General features: G+C 43.2%; 2 protein-coding genes across 11 annotated transcripts in view; one reads left to right on the forward strand and one right to left on the reverse strand.

The window, feature by feature from the left end:
* Window positions 1-14855, forward strand: part of TOP2B (DNA topoisomerase II beta) — a 63171-nt gene extending 48316 nt beyond the window's left edge. For 4 of the 5 annotated variants that reach the window (XM_024986386.2, XM_024986380.2, XM_024986383.2 and 1 more), the window contains exons 28-36: window positions 386-580; window positions 2929-3070; window positions 3280-3441; window positions 5731-5932; window positions 6874-6953; window positions 10268-10378; window positions 11805-11924; window positions 13379-13473; window positions 14363-14855. In XM_024986386.2, coding sequence (XP_024842154.1) covers window positions 386-580; window positions 2929-3070; window positions 3280-3441; window positions 5731-5932; window positions 6874-6953; window positions 10268-10378; window positions 11805-11924; window positions 13379-13473; window positions 14363-14527 — 1272 coding nt within the window. In that variant the 3' untranslated portion in view covers window positions 14528-14855. The remainder of the gene's footprint in view (window positions 1-385; window positions 581-2928; window positions 3071-3279; window positions 3442-5730; window positions 5933-6873; window positions 6954-10267; window positions 10379-11804; window positions 11925-13378; window positions 13474-14362) is intronic. The other variant, XM_024986381.2, reaches the window with a different exon arrangement.
* Window positions 14856-14903: 48 nt separating this feature from the next.
* RARB (retinoic acid receptor beta) overlaps window positions 14904-16746 on the reverse strand; it is a 595561-nt gene continuing 593718 nt past the window's right edge. For all 6 annotated transcript variants that reach the window (XM_059882386.1, XM_059882389.1, XM_024986389.2 and 3 more), the window contains one exon: window positions 14904-16278. In XM_059882386.1, the coding sequence (XP_059738369.1) occupies window positions 16082-16278 (197 nt within the window). In that variant the 3' untranslated portion in view covers window positions 14904-16081. The remainder of the gene's footprint in view (window positions 16279-16746) is intronic.

The following is a 16746-nucleotide window of genomic DNA, read 5'->3' on the forward strand; positions in this document are numbered from 1 at the left end:
AAGCAAGGTAAAGCAAGAGTAAAGCACGGCGTCATATTTGTTACCAGAATTGCCTTTTTGTACGGTTCGCTAGGCCTCTGATGATACCAGGGCATCAGCGGTCCTGACCCCATCATATGTCATAGGGTTCTAGGGCTGGGCGGGACCACGTAGGCCATTTAGTTACAACCCCTTGTCTTACAAATGAGAAGCTTGTTAGATAGAACTGGGACTATAGCCCAGGCCTTCTGGTTTAGAATTGTTTTTTTCTTAGGTTAGATCACCTGAAAAGAAAGCTCTGTTCCTGACTAAAATGAGCTTTGACTTCTTCTGCAGTCCCAATTATCTTTTCTGATGAGTTGTTTATGCCCCACCTTCCTCCCCATCCTTAATGATTCCTCTCCAGAAAGTGGAAGCGCAGGAACGAGAAGACGTTCTGGCCGGGATGGCCGGAAAAGCAATCAAGGGGAAGGTTGGCAAACCTAAGGTGAAGAAGCTTCAGCTAGAAGAGACGATGCCCTCCCCTTACGGCAGGAGAGTGGTTCCTGAGATCACTGCCATGAAGGCAGATGCCAGCAAGAAGCTGCTGAAGAAGAGAAAGGTAGCACACGGCTCGCGGGTGGGCTCCACCTCAGTAATGATGTTTGTAGGAATCGTAATTTTACTGTTATGAAATCATGCTGTATTTTTTGTTTCAAATGTATTGCTATTTCACTGTGATAGGAAGTCATTTGTTCATGAAAGCAGTTGATCCATACATAGGATGAAGACATTACTCAAGGACCCACATACATGTAAAGAGTGAGACTTGACTTCATCCCATTTCTAAAAAGAAAGAGAAATATTCTACTCAGTATTCTAAATTAAAATCATGGAACAGTAGCAACAACAAGTATAAACCATAAACTTTAGTTCTGTATCATGACCAGTTAAGGAAGTCTTACAGTAGAAAAGGGTCTGTTTGGCTTTTGAAGTAAACTGTCATCTTTTACTATTTGTTTTTACCTTTAGTTAAAAGATCATCAGACACAGCCTCTATCATTGGGTTGATTGATGTTACAGTGGATTTAAAAGCCTCTCGGAGAATGGGGGTCGGTTAGCCAGAGGAAGGAAACATCTCAGAGCTGAGGAAGCAGGAGCCTGATGGTCACAAGGAGAAAGGCTGACTTTTCTGGGCAGGCTGAGTTTAGAAGCAGAGCGTGCCGGGTGAACCTGGGAACTTGGGAGATGAGCCTGGGCACTGGGTGAGGCCGGAGGGCTCTCTGTGCAGAGAGAGAGTGGAGCCCCAGATGGGGCACTGGGCTGCGGGGGAGCCCTCTCCTGCTGTGCTGAGAACCAGGGTCTCACACGCTCACCTGCACACAGAGCTTTCTCTTCTTGGAAATGGCTTCTCTTCTCTCCATTTCACATGGTGTTAGTCAGGATCCGTTCTCAGCACATTTCTCTGCGCCTTTTGTACTCTCCTTGAGTGATTGCATTTGTGCTCAGAGCGTTTATCACTTGATGACTCTTGAATCGATGTCCTGAAGTGGTCATGGTTCCAGGAGAGCTGGACTAACGCAGCCATCAGAATGCACCCAAGCCCCACACACTCAGCATGCCTGACTTAATCCTAGTTTTAAAACTCCCCTCCTGCCTCTGCCTGATCTAGCTTTGGGCATGATCAGCCATCACTAACATAGGCCAGAAGCTGGTGAGTATCTCATTTAATCAGTAACTTAGTCCTACTGACTGACTATAAAAGAGTCCCCAAACCCACGCTTTTATCTTGGTCCCCACTGACACTATCTTGGGATTCAGTATATTTTCTCTGAGGCAGTTTAAGGTGAGCCATGTGGCTCCAGCAATCCTGTCTGTAGTCAGCCAGTCCTGACTCTACCTTCTTCACTTCATTCCTCTGTCTTATCTCTTTCCACCAGGGTGATATTTCCAAAAGACAAGACTGGTTATTCACAGTGACCCCTTGTGTGCAGTGATTCAGCTTCCACCTGGCTGCCCTTACGCTTCCCAGGTGGCACTGGTGGTAAAGAACCCGGCTGCCAATGCAGGGAGACATAAGAGATGCCAGTTCTATCTGTGGGTCAGGAAGCTCCCCTGGAGGAGGGCATAGCGGCCCCCTCCAGTACTCTTGCCTGGAGAATCCCATGGACAGAGGAGCCTGGTGGGCTGCGGTCCATGGGGTCACAGAGAGTCAGACGTGATGGACCTTCCCTCTCAGCTGTCCTTGAGCCAGCAGACCGAGTCACCGTCCTTTCCCTCCTCACTCGCTGGGGGATGTGCCCGAGTCTTCAGTGTCCAGTTCACTGGTGGATGTGCCCGAGTCTTCAGTATCCAGTTAACTGGTGGATGTGCCCGAGTCTTCAGTGTCCAGTGGAAAGGGCTCCTTTTCCCTATTGTCTGTCCGGCCCTGGGCAGGATTGCTCACGTCTCCTCACAGGTCACTCTGTTCTTTCTCCGTTTCAGGGTCAGGGGACTTTGTCTTATGCTTAGCAGTATATGACATGTCATGTTTTATTCTCATAATAATAATCTAAAGATTATTTTTATTATCTTCAATAATCTGAAGGTTTTTTCCTGGTGGATAGAGGCCTGAGCTCTAGCAATGAATTTTTCAGGTACCTTTTGGTACCTTGTCCTTAACTTTGAGTCTGAAAGTCCCTTGGATAATCAGAAGCTGCCTTCCTATTTCTTACAGTTGGTTTTAAGTAGCTGTCATCTCACAGAATGCACTGATAGATTAGGGTGGTAAGCAGGATCATTTTCCATAGCTGCATAAAAAGCATGGTCTGATCAGTGTCATCTCTTAGGGCCTCAGTAGACCCACGCATTCTTTTTATTCATCTGATACAGAAAAGCTCTCTATTGACTGGAAATGTGCCTCTAAAGTACATATGATATTAATTCGGCTTGTATTTTTACTGATGGTTTGGCTTCCTTTTTAATGTATAGGGCGATCTGGATGCCACAGCAGTCCGAGTGGACTTTGATGAAGAGCTCAGCGGAGCAGCAGTGGAAGGTGGGGAAGAGGCGCCGATCCCGTCAGCTCCTGTACACAGAGGCCCCAAACCCAAAAGGGAGAAAAAAGAGCCTGGTGAGGGATCACTACAGTTTTTTGTTTGTGAGAAAATGTGTATGTTCAGGGCATTAGTAGATTCTTTGTGCTGTTTTTCTGGTAGGTGAAGTAATATCTTCGGTTCTCACAAACATTATAATGAACTTTTCGTTATAATAGTTTTATTTTTACTAATGATATTTAGGTAAGTATTGATACATACCTTATTGTTACTCATTTGTTTTTAGGTACCAGGGTGAGAAAAACACCTACATCATCTGGTAAACCGAGTGCAAAGAAAGTGAAGAAACGGAATCCTTGGTCAGATGATGAATCCAAGTCAGAAAGTGACTTGGAAGAAACAGAACCTGTGGTTATTCCAAGAGACTCTTTACTTAGGAGAGCGGCTGGTATTCTGATATATTTTATACTTATTTTGTTATTTTTTGTGGTTTGAGAAAGTTAGTATTACTCATAAGTTGGTATTGTTAGTATCATCAATATTACTGAAGTAGTAAACCATTCGTATTTCAGAAGTTAGTTCACAAAGACCAAAAAGCCTTCTTTATGGAATGATCTTTTCTAGCAAAGTTGGACATACATTTCTCCAAAGTGAAATCTGGAGAAAGTGTTTTCTTACTGACTTTTACAATAAAGTTTGGGTTACATTCTGTCCAGAGTTAGGAGATGTTTGCTAGAAAATGTACCTTGATGTGGGCTCAGCAGTAAAGAATCCACCTGCCAGTGCAAGCAGACACAGGAGACGCGGGCTCGATCCCTGTGTCGGGAAGCTCCCCTGGAGGAGGGCGTGGCATCTCACTCCACTATTCTTGCCTGGAGAATCCCATGGACAGAGGACCCTGCTGGGTTACAGCCCAAGGGAGTTGCAAAGAGTTGGATGCAACTGAGTGACAGAGCACACACGTGTGTACCTTGGTGTAGGGCACTAGCAGTGCTGGGTCCACAGGCAGCGTGGGGTCCGTAGGCCGTGCTGCGTTGGTTTCCTTTTGTTGTGTCGTCTGTTTCTTATATCATGAGAAATTTCCCTACTTTATAGTCTGGTTCATATGCACACAGCATTATTTAGATAATTGCAGTGCCAGAGTTTAGGTTGTAGAATCCCATTTTGCTAGTGTATATTAGTATTAAGCATGTGATTTGATCCTTTCTGAATATTTATTAATTTGAAGTCTTCAAATACTTAAAAACTCATGAGTGTCCTATTTTATAGGTTTTTCTCAAATTTTAAGTCCTAATTTACATAAAATGAAAAAACATTCTGATTGTTTTCTTTGGGAGATACTTTTATATTTCAGGCCTTCAATCGCTAAGTAATTGAATTTCTTTTCATAAAGTACATAGGTAGTATAACGGAGGTAAACATTTTTTTTGTTAGACTATAGTTGATTTACAATGTTGCATTAGTTCAGAGGTGAGTTTTAATAGTATATCAAGTTACATGAAAATTAATTTATTAACAGCTTTAAAATTGTATTTAGGCTTTTCCCATACATTTAAAATGAAGTATAAAGTTGCATAGCACCCAAATGACTTTAAACTTTTATTCCGTAGTATATGCTAGAAATTATAGTAAAGCTTATTTGCATTATACCAGTGTGCCCTTCTCCATGAGATCAGATCAGTCACTCAGTTGTGTCCGACTCTTTGCGACCCCATGATCGCAGCACGCCAGGCCTCCCTGTCCATCACCAACTCCCAGAGTTCACTCAGACTCACGTCCATCGAGTCAGTGATGCCATGCAGCCATCTCATCCTCTGTCCATCCCCTTCTCCTCTTGCCCCCAATCCCTCCCAGCATCAGAGTCTTTTCCAATGAGTCAACTCTTCACATGAGGTGGCCAAAGTACTGGAGTTTCAGCTTTAGCATCATTCCTTCCAAAGAAATCCCAGGGCTGATCTCCTTCAGAATGGACTGGTTGGATCTCCTTGCAGTCCAAGGGACTCTCAAGAGTCTTCTCCAACACCACAGTTCAAAAGCATCAATTCTTCAGCGCTCAGCCTTCTTCACAGTCCGACTCTCACATCCATACATGACCACAGGAAAAACCATAGCCTTGACTAGACGGACCTTTGTTGGCAAAGTAATGTCTCTGCTTTTGAATATGCTATCTAGGTTGGTCATAACTTTCCTGTGGGTGCTTTTTATGTGTTATATTATTTTGCTAATATATTGAGATCTTAACTCTGTTTCTCCTCATTCATCTGAAAAATTACTATTTCTGTTATTTCATGGTAAAACTACTGTGAAGAGAGATGATAGAAGTTTTTATGTAAGAAGTTAAGAGAAGGCACTTTCTAAAGATATACAAGTTGTCCTTTGTAATTGCAGAAATGGGGGAGTCGCATATTAGTAGTCACTTTTACAGTGGCCACGTCTCCTCTCCTCACTGTTTGGAATATCTTTTAAGCATGAAAAGCAGCATCCTGATACGCTCATCAGGGTCATGTTGCATTCTCCGGGCACCTGAGCGTGACCCCGGAGCCTCCTGGGAGTGCAGGCCAGACGTTAGGACCGTCCGCGTAACTGAGGCCAAACTCAGGCACTTTTATTCTCCGATGCTTGTCTTTTTCTCTTGCATGTTTTCGGAGACTGCTAGATTATTTTTCAAGTGTATGGTTTGGAATAATATTTCACTTTGATAAAGCTGGGTTTAAAGTCATTTTTGTTTTTGTCTTAGCTGAACGGCCAAAGTATACATTCGATTTCTCGGAAGAGGAGGAAGATGACGCCGATGATGATGACGACAATAATGACTTAGAGGAGCTGAAGGTCAAAGCATCTCCCATAGCAAATGATGGAGAAGAGGAGTTTGTCCCCTCAGATGGCCTAGATAAAGATGAATACACATTCTCACCAGGCAAATCGAAAGCTGCTCCAGAGTAAGTAACACTGACAAGGTGCAGTCGGGTGTCTTGGCATCTGTCAGATCTCACAGTAAAAGCACCAAGAAACTGTTACAATTCTGGATAAGGCCCTCCCCAGGAAGGAATAAATTGGGTTAATATTGTAGCTGTTTACGTAACTGTTGCTTATAGTTGAGAGCATAGGTTGGCAAATGTTTTCCATAAAAATTTGGAATAGTAAACATTTTAGGCTTTGCAGGCATATGGTCTCTTGAACTACTCAGTGCTGCCACTGTAGCAAAAAAGCAGCCATAAATGGTAGTGAATGGATGCGTGTAGCTGCATTCCAGTAAAATTCCATGTAAAACATTAGGCAGCGGGTGTGGGGGACGTTGCTCTGAACCAAGGGTGTCAAGTTGAGTTATGACGTCGCTAGAATCGGGAGCTTTGCTTTGCCTCCTTCGCTTTGGTCGTGGTTTGGGAGCTTTGCTTTGCCTCCTTTGCTTTGGCCGTGGTTAACTCTTCTTGCGTCTGGTGCGTGGGAGCAGGAACATGTAGGGTATGAAGTTTGTCAACTGCTTCAGATTTTTAAGGAAGTATTTTACCACATGCAGTAAAGTGTGAGAAATCAGATTATTGCCACCTCTGACGGAGACGGACTTTCTTCTTGGATTTTTGCCAATAATTTACTGATGTTAAATTCTGAAGTGGTTCTGTCAACCATAAAACTTAGTGGTATTTTGATTAACTTGGAACTTTTGCTTTTCTGTTAAGTAATTGTTTTGTCTGGAGTCTGTGTATGCACATTAATGCTTATGAGAGAGCAAAAAGGAGCTTGGTTGCCCTGTTTTTACAAAGAGAAACACACGAGAGGGCTAACCTGCTGTGTAATTATAACCCTGTGGTGCGTATTATATGTAAATTCTTAAGGCTGAGATGGTGACTTAAGTGGTGATTGATTTCTTTCTCTTCAATAGAAAGTCTTCCCATGACAAGAAGAGTCAGGATTTTGGGACTCTCTTCTCTTTTCCTTCATACTCTCAGAAGTCAGAAGATGGTATGCTCATTTCATCTTTTCATTGGCTATTTACATATTATTGCTATGGCTTTTTTTATGAGTAGTAAACTTACTTTCTCTTTACATTTTCTTCAGTGTAATAAGGTTTATTTTTTCCTGATGTGATTTCTAACTAAACGGTCAGTATTGGCATTATGGAAGCACTTAGGTGGAGAGGCAGGTGCTGACGTGTTTGTGTGTGTGAGGGGTGAGGAGTGTGAGTGTTTTAAGGAGAAAAAGTATAGACAGAAACGTTGGAAGGCTGAAAATTTTCATGGCAATGAGAGTAGGTTTATGACAGGATTTTTCAAGCTACAAGCCTACCAATATGCCAGTTTTTTACTAAATTCTAGTAGCTATAAGATAAAACCTTTATAGAAGCAAATTTAATCAGTGTGCGTACTTTTTTAAATTGCCTACATTTGTGTGTAGAATTTCTAAGGTCAAAACACATCCAGTTATATTTGAGTTACTATTTTCCATTTTTTGAATACACATCATGTAGCTGGATAAACATGTAGACTGTCATCGTTCAGTTGCTAAGGTGTGTCTGACTCTCTGTGACACCGTGGACTGCAGTGTGCCAGACTTTCCTTCACTATGTCCTGGAGCTTGCTCAAACTCATGTCCATTGAGTCAGTGATGCCATCCAACCATCTCATCCTCTCTTGCCCCCTTCTCCCCCTGCCCTCAGTCTTTCCCAACATCAGGGTCTTTGCCAATGAGTTAGTTCTTCACATCATGTAGCCAAAGTACTGGAGCTTCAGCTTCAGCCCTTCCAATGAATTCCTTTAGGATTGACTGATTTGCTGTCCTTGATGTCCATGTGACTCTCAAGTCTTCTCCAGCACAACAAGTTGAAAGCATCAATTCTTCCGTGCTCAGCTTTCTTTATGGTCCAAGTCTCACATCCATACGTGACCACTGGAAAAACCATAGTTTGACTATATAGACCTTTGTTGGCAAAGTAATGTCTCTGCTTTTTGATATGCTGCTTAGATTTGTCATAGCTTTCCTTCCAAGGAGCAAGTGCTTTTTTAATTTCATGGCTGCAGTCACCATCCACAGTGATTTCGGAGCCCAAGAAAATAGATGTCTGTTTCCACTTTTCCCCATCTATTTGCCATGAAGTGATGAGACCGGATGCCATGATGTTAATTTTTGGAAAGTTGTTTCATGCCAACTTTTTCCGTCTCCTCTTTCACCCTTACCAAAAGGCTCTTTAGCTCCACTTCACTCTGTCATTAGAGTGGTGTCATCTGCATATCTGAGGTATTGATATTTCTCCCAGCAATCTTGATTCCAGCTTGTGCTTCATCCAGCCCAGCATTTCACATGATATACTCTGCATATAAGTTTAAGCGGGGTAACAATATACAGGATTGACGTACTCATTTCCCAATTTTGAACCAGTTCATTGTTCCATGTCTGGTGCTGACTGTTACTTCTTAACCTGCATACCTGTTTCTCAGGAGACAGGAAAGGTGGTCTGATATTCCCATCTCTTTAAGAATTTTCCAGAGTTTGTTGTGATCCACACAGTCAGAAGGCTTTAGTGTAGTTAATGAAACTGAAGATGTTTTTCTGGAATTCCCTTGCTTTCTCTATGAGCCAACGAACATTGGCAATTTGATCTCTGGTTCCTCTGCCTTTTCTAAATTCAGCTTGTATATCTAGAAGTTCTTGGTTCATATATTGCTGAAGCCTAACTTGACGGACTTTGAGCATAACTTTGTTAGCATGTGAAATGAGTGAAATTGTGTGGTAGTTTGAACTTTCTATGGCACTGCCCTTCTTTGGCATTGAAATGAAAACTGACCTTTTCCAGTTCTGTGGCCACTGCTGAGTTTCCCAAATTTGCTGACATACTGAGTGCAGCACGTTAATGGCATTATCATTTAGGATTTTAAATAGCTCCCCTGGAGTTCCATCACCTCCACTAGCTTTGTTTATAGTAATGCTTCCTAAGGGGCACTTGACTTCACACTCCAGGATGCCTGGTCCTAGGTGAGAGACCACACACCATGGCAGTTATCTGGGTCATTAAGGGTCATTTTTTGTATAGTTCTTCGGTGTATTCTTGCTACCTCTTCTTAGTCTGTTCTGTTAGATCCTTACCGTTTCTGTCCTTTATCATGCCCGTCCTTGTATGGAATGTCCCCTTGATATCTCCAGTTTTCTTGTGAAGAGATCTCTAGTCTGTTTCACATTCTCTGGTTTTCCTCTCTGTCTTTGCACTGTTCACTTAAGCCTTTCTTAGCTGTCTTTGCTGTTCTCTGGAACTCTTCACTCAGCTGGGTGCCTTTCCCTCTCCCCCTCGCCTTCTGTTTGTGAGGCCTGCTCATCCAGCCACCTGGCTGGATGGTGTTGGTCACTGCCTCCTGTACAGGGCCACAAGCCTCCACGTTCTTCAGGCACTCTACCAGGCCTAAGCCCTTGTGTGTATCTGTCACCTCCTATATAATCGTAAGAGATTAGATTTAGGTCCTACTTGAATGGCCTAGTGGTTTGCCCTGCTTTCTTCAGTTTGAGCCTGAATTTTGCGATAAGGAGCTGATGATCTGAGCCACAGTCAGCTCCAGGTCTTCTTTTTGTGGATGTAGAGCTGCTCCTTCCGTTGCAGAGAGTATCATCAATCTGATTTCAGTACTGACCATCTGGTGATGTCATACATGTAGACAGACATACACAGATCTGGTACATGTTCTAAGGTATGTATAGATAATGCATTTTTGAAAGCCTGTCAGAACAGCCATGTAAAAGCCTCACTCACATCCAAGTTGCCATTTTGAGTACCTTTTTGGTTTGAGGAAAGGAAAGATGGAGGGAAAAACTGACTAAATTGAGTGTAAAAGTAAACTTTTTTTACACTCTTTTTACACTGTAAAAAGAAGGTACCTACTTGCCTTTTAAATTAAACTTTAATGATGTAAAATTGCTGAATGTTGTTATTGATATTCATGACATGATTAGCTGTGTATATACTAAAATAATCACAGTGAGAACTTTTATTAAATACCTCATTTAAAATCAGTATTTTTGAATTGATCAGTTTTAAATGATTAGCATTTGGGAGTATTAAGAATTTTTATTACTCTGTGCATTTCTATGTGGTTTTACAGGGTTAACAGTTTTGAAATACAACACTGTAATATTTTTATTTCCGCTGTTTGTGTATTGTGGACTATATGATCACAAAATAGAAACATATAAAGATTTATTATCTAGCTAGAGATGTCATCAATAAAAATAAAGTTTAACTACTTAGTGTTCCTTATAGAATGTCTTTACTGAAAAAAATAACTAATTTTTAGATTCAGCTAAATTTGACAGTAATGAAGAAGATTCTGCTTCTGTATTTTCACCATCATTTGGTCTGAAGCAAACAGAAAAAGTTCCAAGTAAAACAGTAGCTGCTAAAAAGGGTATGTACTTATTTTTGTTAAGCATCGCATAAACCGTATATAGTTGATTTTAAAGCAAATTTAATACAATTTGAAACTAATTGCACTAGTATTTCAATAGAAATAGCTATAAAGTATAAAAGTATATACTGAAAATCCCTCTGGTTTACTTAACTATTGAGGTAATTATTAAAATGTCTGTAAGATCTCATTTTAAAGCTCTTATAAAATAATCCCATGTGCTGGTATCAAAAGACAGCTTTCTGGTACAGGTGTCCTGTAGTGAGCTTTTGTCCCTAGCGCAGCTGGTCGTGCTGTGTGGGGCCTGCCTGCACTCATGCCGTGGAGCCACTGGCCGTTCCTGGGCCCTTTTTTGAGTTGGGTGGCTTCTTTCTTTTCCATAACCTTAGGTGGTTTATCAACAGGCTGATTTGAGTTGAGTCCTGAATCTGTCACTAGCACTAAGGCACACCCCTCGGGGGTCAGTGTTAGTGCTCCGTGTCTACTCACCCAGCAAGTCAGTAAACAGTCTGGAATGCCCCTTTAACATCTGAAAAAGGCGGCACACAGATCACCACTGTAGATACACAGCTATTAGAGGAGCAGAAAAGCAAGGGAAGGCCCTGCTTCCTCTGCATACACGAGGGCCGTGGTGAGAAATCGTTTGGCTAACGGGCCTCTCGCCCGCATGCCTTTGTCTGTCTTCACTGGCGGACTCTCCTCCGTGCGGCTGTACCCGCCCCTTCACCAGTGACTGAGGGAAGCTGGTTTGTCTCAGGGCTCTTGCCCTCAGGCTAGCTCACTCTGGTTTCATACCGGCTCTCAGATTTCTCGTGTGGTGAAGCGTTCAGTGATGCCAAGCTCTACACCCGACCCGTTCCCAGCTGCCCTCACACATCGCCTCCCAGACAGCCCTAACTGCAGTGTGCGTGAGGGTCAGGGGGGCTTCTGGGGTGCTCAGACTTCCCTGCAAGCATCTTATCTTGATGGGAACACCTGAGAGCCACCCTGAACACTTGGAGCCATTGCCTCTTCCAGTGATCAGCCGGTTTCCTTCATCAAGCTGTTCACTCCTGTGAAACCTAACAAGTTAAGAGTTCAGTGTTAACTTAAGGCCAGCACAGCCAACACCCGCCTGCCCCGAGGCTCCGGCTCAGGAGGATCAGGAGTGACCTACTCTCACCCTCACTCACTCACTTTAATGGCCCTTGTTTAAAACATCACTTGAATTATCAAAAGGCAAGTTACATATAATAAAAAGCATTTTGCCACCTGTGAGCAGTTATTTGCCTTACGCTGGCACCAGATGAGAGAGACCATGGTTACTATGCAGGGCCACTCATTTCCATGTCAGCAGTAAGAAATCCCATCATTACGGGACTCGATTCAGCTTGGGTTGTTGGTAAGTATATTACATTGATCTGTGAAATGGACATTTGCTTAATAGGAAAACCGTCTTTAGATACAGCCTCTAAGCCCAAGAGGGCCCCCAAACAGAAGAAAGTAGAGACTGTGAACTCTGACTCGGATTCTGAATTCGGCGTTCCAAAGAAAACAGCACCGAAAGGTGAGGATTACCTTTGTGTGACGATCTCGGCACACTCCACGTGCAAAGCATTCGTTTCTTCTACTCATTGAGGTTAGAGAGACTGGGTACCTGTTTTAAGTCGCTTTACTCTTCCATAAACAATGTTCTAAGAATCAGTGCTCAATTAGAATCCTCAAATGAGTGGAACTGAACTGAAGGAGGTATATAGCAGTTTGGTCCAGTTTGAGTCTCAATTTCCTGATTTGTGGAACAAAGACCTCTTTTGTAACCAGAGAATGGGTCAAAGACCCCCTGCAGGGGACTCACTGGAAGTCATTCCTTAAAAGGCAGTGAGGGCTCCTCTTAAAGTGTGGGACTCCTTGCAGGAAGCTGGAGCCAGGACTGGCAGGCAGAGCCTCGTCCTCGTCTGGGAGTGGAAACAGCTGCCCTCGGGGCCCCTCCTGGGCACAGCACCAGTTCCTCTCCCCGTGGTCTGCGGGTCTCAGGGGTGCTTTCTATGGAAGACGTGGTTTCTCTAACGGTAGCAGTTCGGTCTTTCACCACCTGATAAGATACTGCCGTCAGCGTGTGTATTTCTTCAAGTGGTGGTTGGGGTAAGGAGATAGAGAGACCTACATGGCCCCAAGGGAGAATGGGGGCAGACGAGAAACAGGGACTTGGGAGGTGGACCTATTCACGTGCATGGCTTCAAACAGTGCCATCTTACTGACTCATCTGATCAAATGTGACATCCCAAGGCCACATAGCTATCTTTTCTTACCATACAATCTAGCCATAGTTCCCGAACTTTAACACATTTAGAGTTGCCATTTAGTTCTATTTTCTATCTCTGGCTTCACTGTAGGAACATTTGATAACCATTCATGTTTTACCTTTTCCCCTTCTTCCTCCAATGAGAATGAGGTAGACAAAAAAACTAGGCTACAGGGGGGTGATTTGAATCTGAGAAGGAATGTGGAGATTTGACAGGTGCTCTCATGACTAATGCTGGGGTGATTTACTTTAGGATTGTGCTGCTTAAAATGGGATATGCACTGGTTGTTACTAGTGTGATAAGTAAAATTTAGAGTAAGCATTTAAACCACATATATTACTTTCCTAGGGATTCATATTATATTTTTAAAAGTACTAGTCTGTGGCAAATTAGGAACTAATTTTTAGTACTACATACCAAGATTTTTGTTTCAGGCCCAGGTACCATGGGATGTGCAGATGTTTTATGTATTAGGGGCTTGGTTATTAAAATCTGTCACTAGGACGTCCCCACTAGTTTACCTGTGTTTGTGAAATACCTTAGGTTCTGGGGTTGGCGTGACTCAAGTGATGCTGACAGACTTTTTCTATGTCAGTCACACTGAGATCAGGGTTGCAGGGCCAGTTGGGCACGCCCAAGAAGGAAAGTGTGTTCTGGTGGTTATCTTTTTATCCTGCACTTAACTTTGGGAGAAATAACTGCTTTGTATCATTTTAAGGTAAAGGCCGAGGGGCAAAGAAAAGGAAAGCATCTGGCTCTGAAAACGAAGGTGATTACAATCCTGGCAGGAAAACCTCCAAACCACCAAGCAAGGTAATAGGAGCATCTTTTAATGTATGGTTTTAAGATGATGTGTAACTGGCTTAGTTTGCTTATTACTAGAATGTCTCATTACAGCTTTAACCCAGCATCTCTTATCCATAGGGGGCTTGTTTATGGTTAAAAAGTTATCCAGGTATAAAATTTATATAATCAGGACCATCTCTTGGATACAAGTGTTGCATAAAGTAGCCTACTTAAGAGTACTCCACTTCCTCCAGCGGCAGAAGTTACATGCTTCCTTAACTGAAATATTTTCAGATTGAATAAACATTATTTCTTTTTTGCAAATTGATTTGACAAGGACCAATTTGATTTTCTAACTTGAACTCCTTTGTGGATAATTTTCCCAATTAGCCTGATGCTTCTCCAGAAGTACACTATCTCTTTTAGGTAAATTAATAACATCAAATGCCCCCCCTTTTCTGTGTCTTCCTTTTAAAACTTAAAAATACAAACAGATGCTGTTAGCTGTGTGGTGTTCTCTTTACATTGACCCTTTCCACCCAGTCGTCTGCTGGGACTGGGGTCCTTCCTGGTGACCATTCTCTGCATGTTTATAAATACTTACCTTGTGTACAACCTACTGTGAATAGTCTTGTTTTCTTCTCATGAATTGATAGGTACTTAGCAGTAAGTTGAATTTTTACTTTTCTGTGCATAGTTGAGCATAGTTGCTGGGTAACATAAGTTTAGAAAGAAGTAATGGTGTAAGTATTACTATTACAGAGAATTAGGTAATGGGCCTCACACTTAAGTTACTTAGCATTATAGTTCTGATCTTACAAGAACAATTATTTTCAGTATGTCTCAAAATAAGTGAAGGAATAACTAGTCCTTTTCTTTAACTTTGGTGTTTTAACTTTTTTTTTTTAAACCCCAGAAGCCGAAGAAAACCTCTTTTGATGAGGACTCAGATGTGGACCTCTTCCCCTCAGACCTCACCACCGAGCCACCGTCACTGCCGCGGACTGGCCGGGCAAGGAAAGAAGTAAAATATTTTGCAGACTCTGACGAGGAAGATGTCGATTTTGCGATGTTTAATTAAGTGCCCACCGAGCACAGAAACAGTTCTCAGAAGATAACTTGTGTTGTCCTTTTTGTCTTTTCTGTCTCAGACTTTTGTACATCTGGCTTATTTTAATGTGATGATGTAATTGATGGTTTTTTATTATTGTGGTAGGCCTTTTAACATTTTGTTCTTACACATACAGTTTTATGCTCTTTTTTACTCATTGAAATGTCATGTACTGTCTGATTGGCTTGTAGAATTGTTATAGACTTGTGCATTAGCACAGATTTTAATTAATTGTCATGATTGCAGACTACAGACCTGCTTTTTGAAATGAAATTTAAACATTAAAAATGGAACTGTGTTCTCCGTCTCTTTAACTAAAGATGAACGTGCAGTAAAAGCTCCCATACACCTTTAAAATAAATATATTTTATTCTTTGCCAGGAGACTCCATGGAAAAAGGTAAACAGTATATGAACATAGAAAGCACTGTTAAACGATCTCAATGTACAAACAGCCAGTGAGAGCACATCACAGACCTGCTAATATATTAAAAAAAATCCACTAGTGCGTAAATGAGAACTAAGAAGCTGACACTTGTATCTGTTAACCATGCCACCCCACTTCAGAGTGACTGAACCAGGCCCGAGGATGCAGCCTCTCTGCCCATGACTTTGGGGGGATCAGCCCCTACCTCTCAGGACACAGAGTTGCCTGGTACAGGTGGCAGACCAGCCCATCGCCATCCCATGAAACCTCCGTAATGGCTCGTGAACAGGTAAACAAAAACCTATTAACACTGGACAGTGCTGCTGCCTTGGAGGCTATCATCACTGTAAAAAATTGTGTAGTTACGTCATTGAACAAGTACTAAACCACTTTTAATTTAAAGTGACATCAACAACTGAACAAATGACGTCTGATAACCGAGCTGGCAGTTACACTGATAGAGAACTCTCTCCTGCTAGTGCAGTGAATCTGTATACATTTACTGGGCGACAGGAAATAAAAGACGCGGTTTGAGAGCATCCGAAGAGCAAGGACAAGCGTCTACACTAACCGAATTAGAGCATCTTTAGCCTTATCTCATCACACTACAATACTCCGCTTCCTTACCTGGATGTCTTGATCTGTGAAAGCAAAACACTTATCCTTTTGACCCTCTCTTAACTGGACACGCACAGTAATCTGCTCCTCGACCGCGGGCCTTGGTGACCTGGAGTGTGGGACATGAGAGGAGAGCCGCGGACGCACTGCTGTATGTACAGAGTCTTCGGAAACATGACCCGGGTGAACCGTGTTGACTGGGTCTTTGCCATGCAATCTTGAGTGTTCAAAGAGGAAAATAGAAGCTTTTAACTAGTTTGGGGTTGCATGAAATGGCTGATTTTTAGAATTTAAAAAGTTTGTACTTCTAGGTAAGTTAGACAGTGAGGGGTATATATTGATACATACGAAAACTTCTTGGTCCTTCTTGAGTTTTAATATATTTTCAGTCCAAAAACTAAGCAGCAGTAAAAATGTTTCTTGCATTTTAAATCCCAGGAGTGAAGGTTCTGGGGAATGTTGGAGTAGCCAGAACGTGTCTCACTGCAGCAGCGGGGACTGGCCGACGCCGCTGTGCTCCACCGAGCTGGGGGAGACGCTGGGGCTGGGCTCCGCCGTGTGTCCGCCCGAGCTGGGGGTCAAGGGCTCGTGCCCTTCAGAGTTCTCCAGCATTTCCTGAATGAGCGGCGGCATCGAACCAGGGATTTCCATCTTCAAGGTAATTACACGCTCTGCACCTTTTAGAAAGAGAGAACAGAATCCGGTAGACAGGGATACCCGAGTCCGCTCTCACCCCCTCATGGTGGGGGAGCTCGGGGCGCCGGGGCCTGCGCTTGGGACGGCGCTGACACCCCTGCTCCCGCCGTGGGCAGCAGCGGAGACGGGAGGACGGGAGATGTGATCGACTCCACCACTCGGCCAGTTCTGGGAAACAGTCCTGGTATGTGTTCACTCAGCATCACTGACAGAGAAGCTCCTGACGCAAGACCAGGAAGTGTCTCTTGAAAAGACCAAAAAGACGGCAGTGCCCCAGGAGAGGCGGAGGACCCGAGGGGCCCCAGGGGACGCCAGCGGCCCCGCCGCTGGCTACCTGTGGCTCCTCAATACTGAAGGGCTTCGCTGGGGGCTCAGGCGACAAAGAATCTGCCTGCAACGCAGGAGGCCCGGGTAAAATCCGTCACACTGCCTGCCACTCAGAACACTGC

The sequence above is a fragment of the Bos taurus genome, chromosome 27 (genome assembly GCF_002263795.3).
Source record: "Bos taurus isolate L1 Dominette 01449 registration number 42190680 breed Hereford chromosome 27, ARS-UCD2.0, whole genome shotgun sequence".
NCBI lineage: Eukaryota > Metazoa > Chordata > Mammalia > Artiodactyla > Bovidae > Bos > Bos taurus.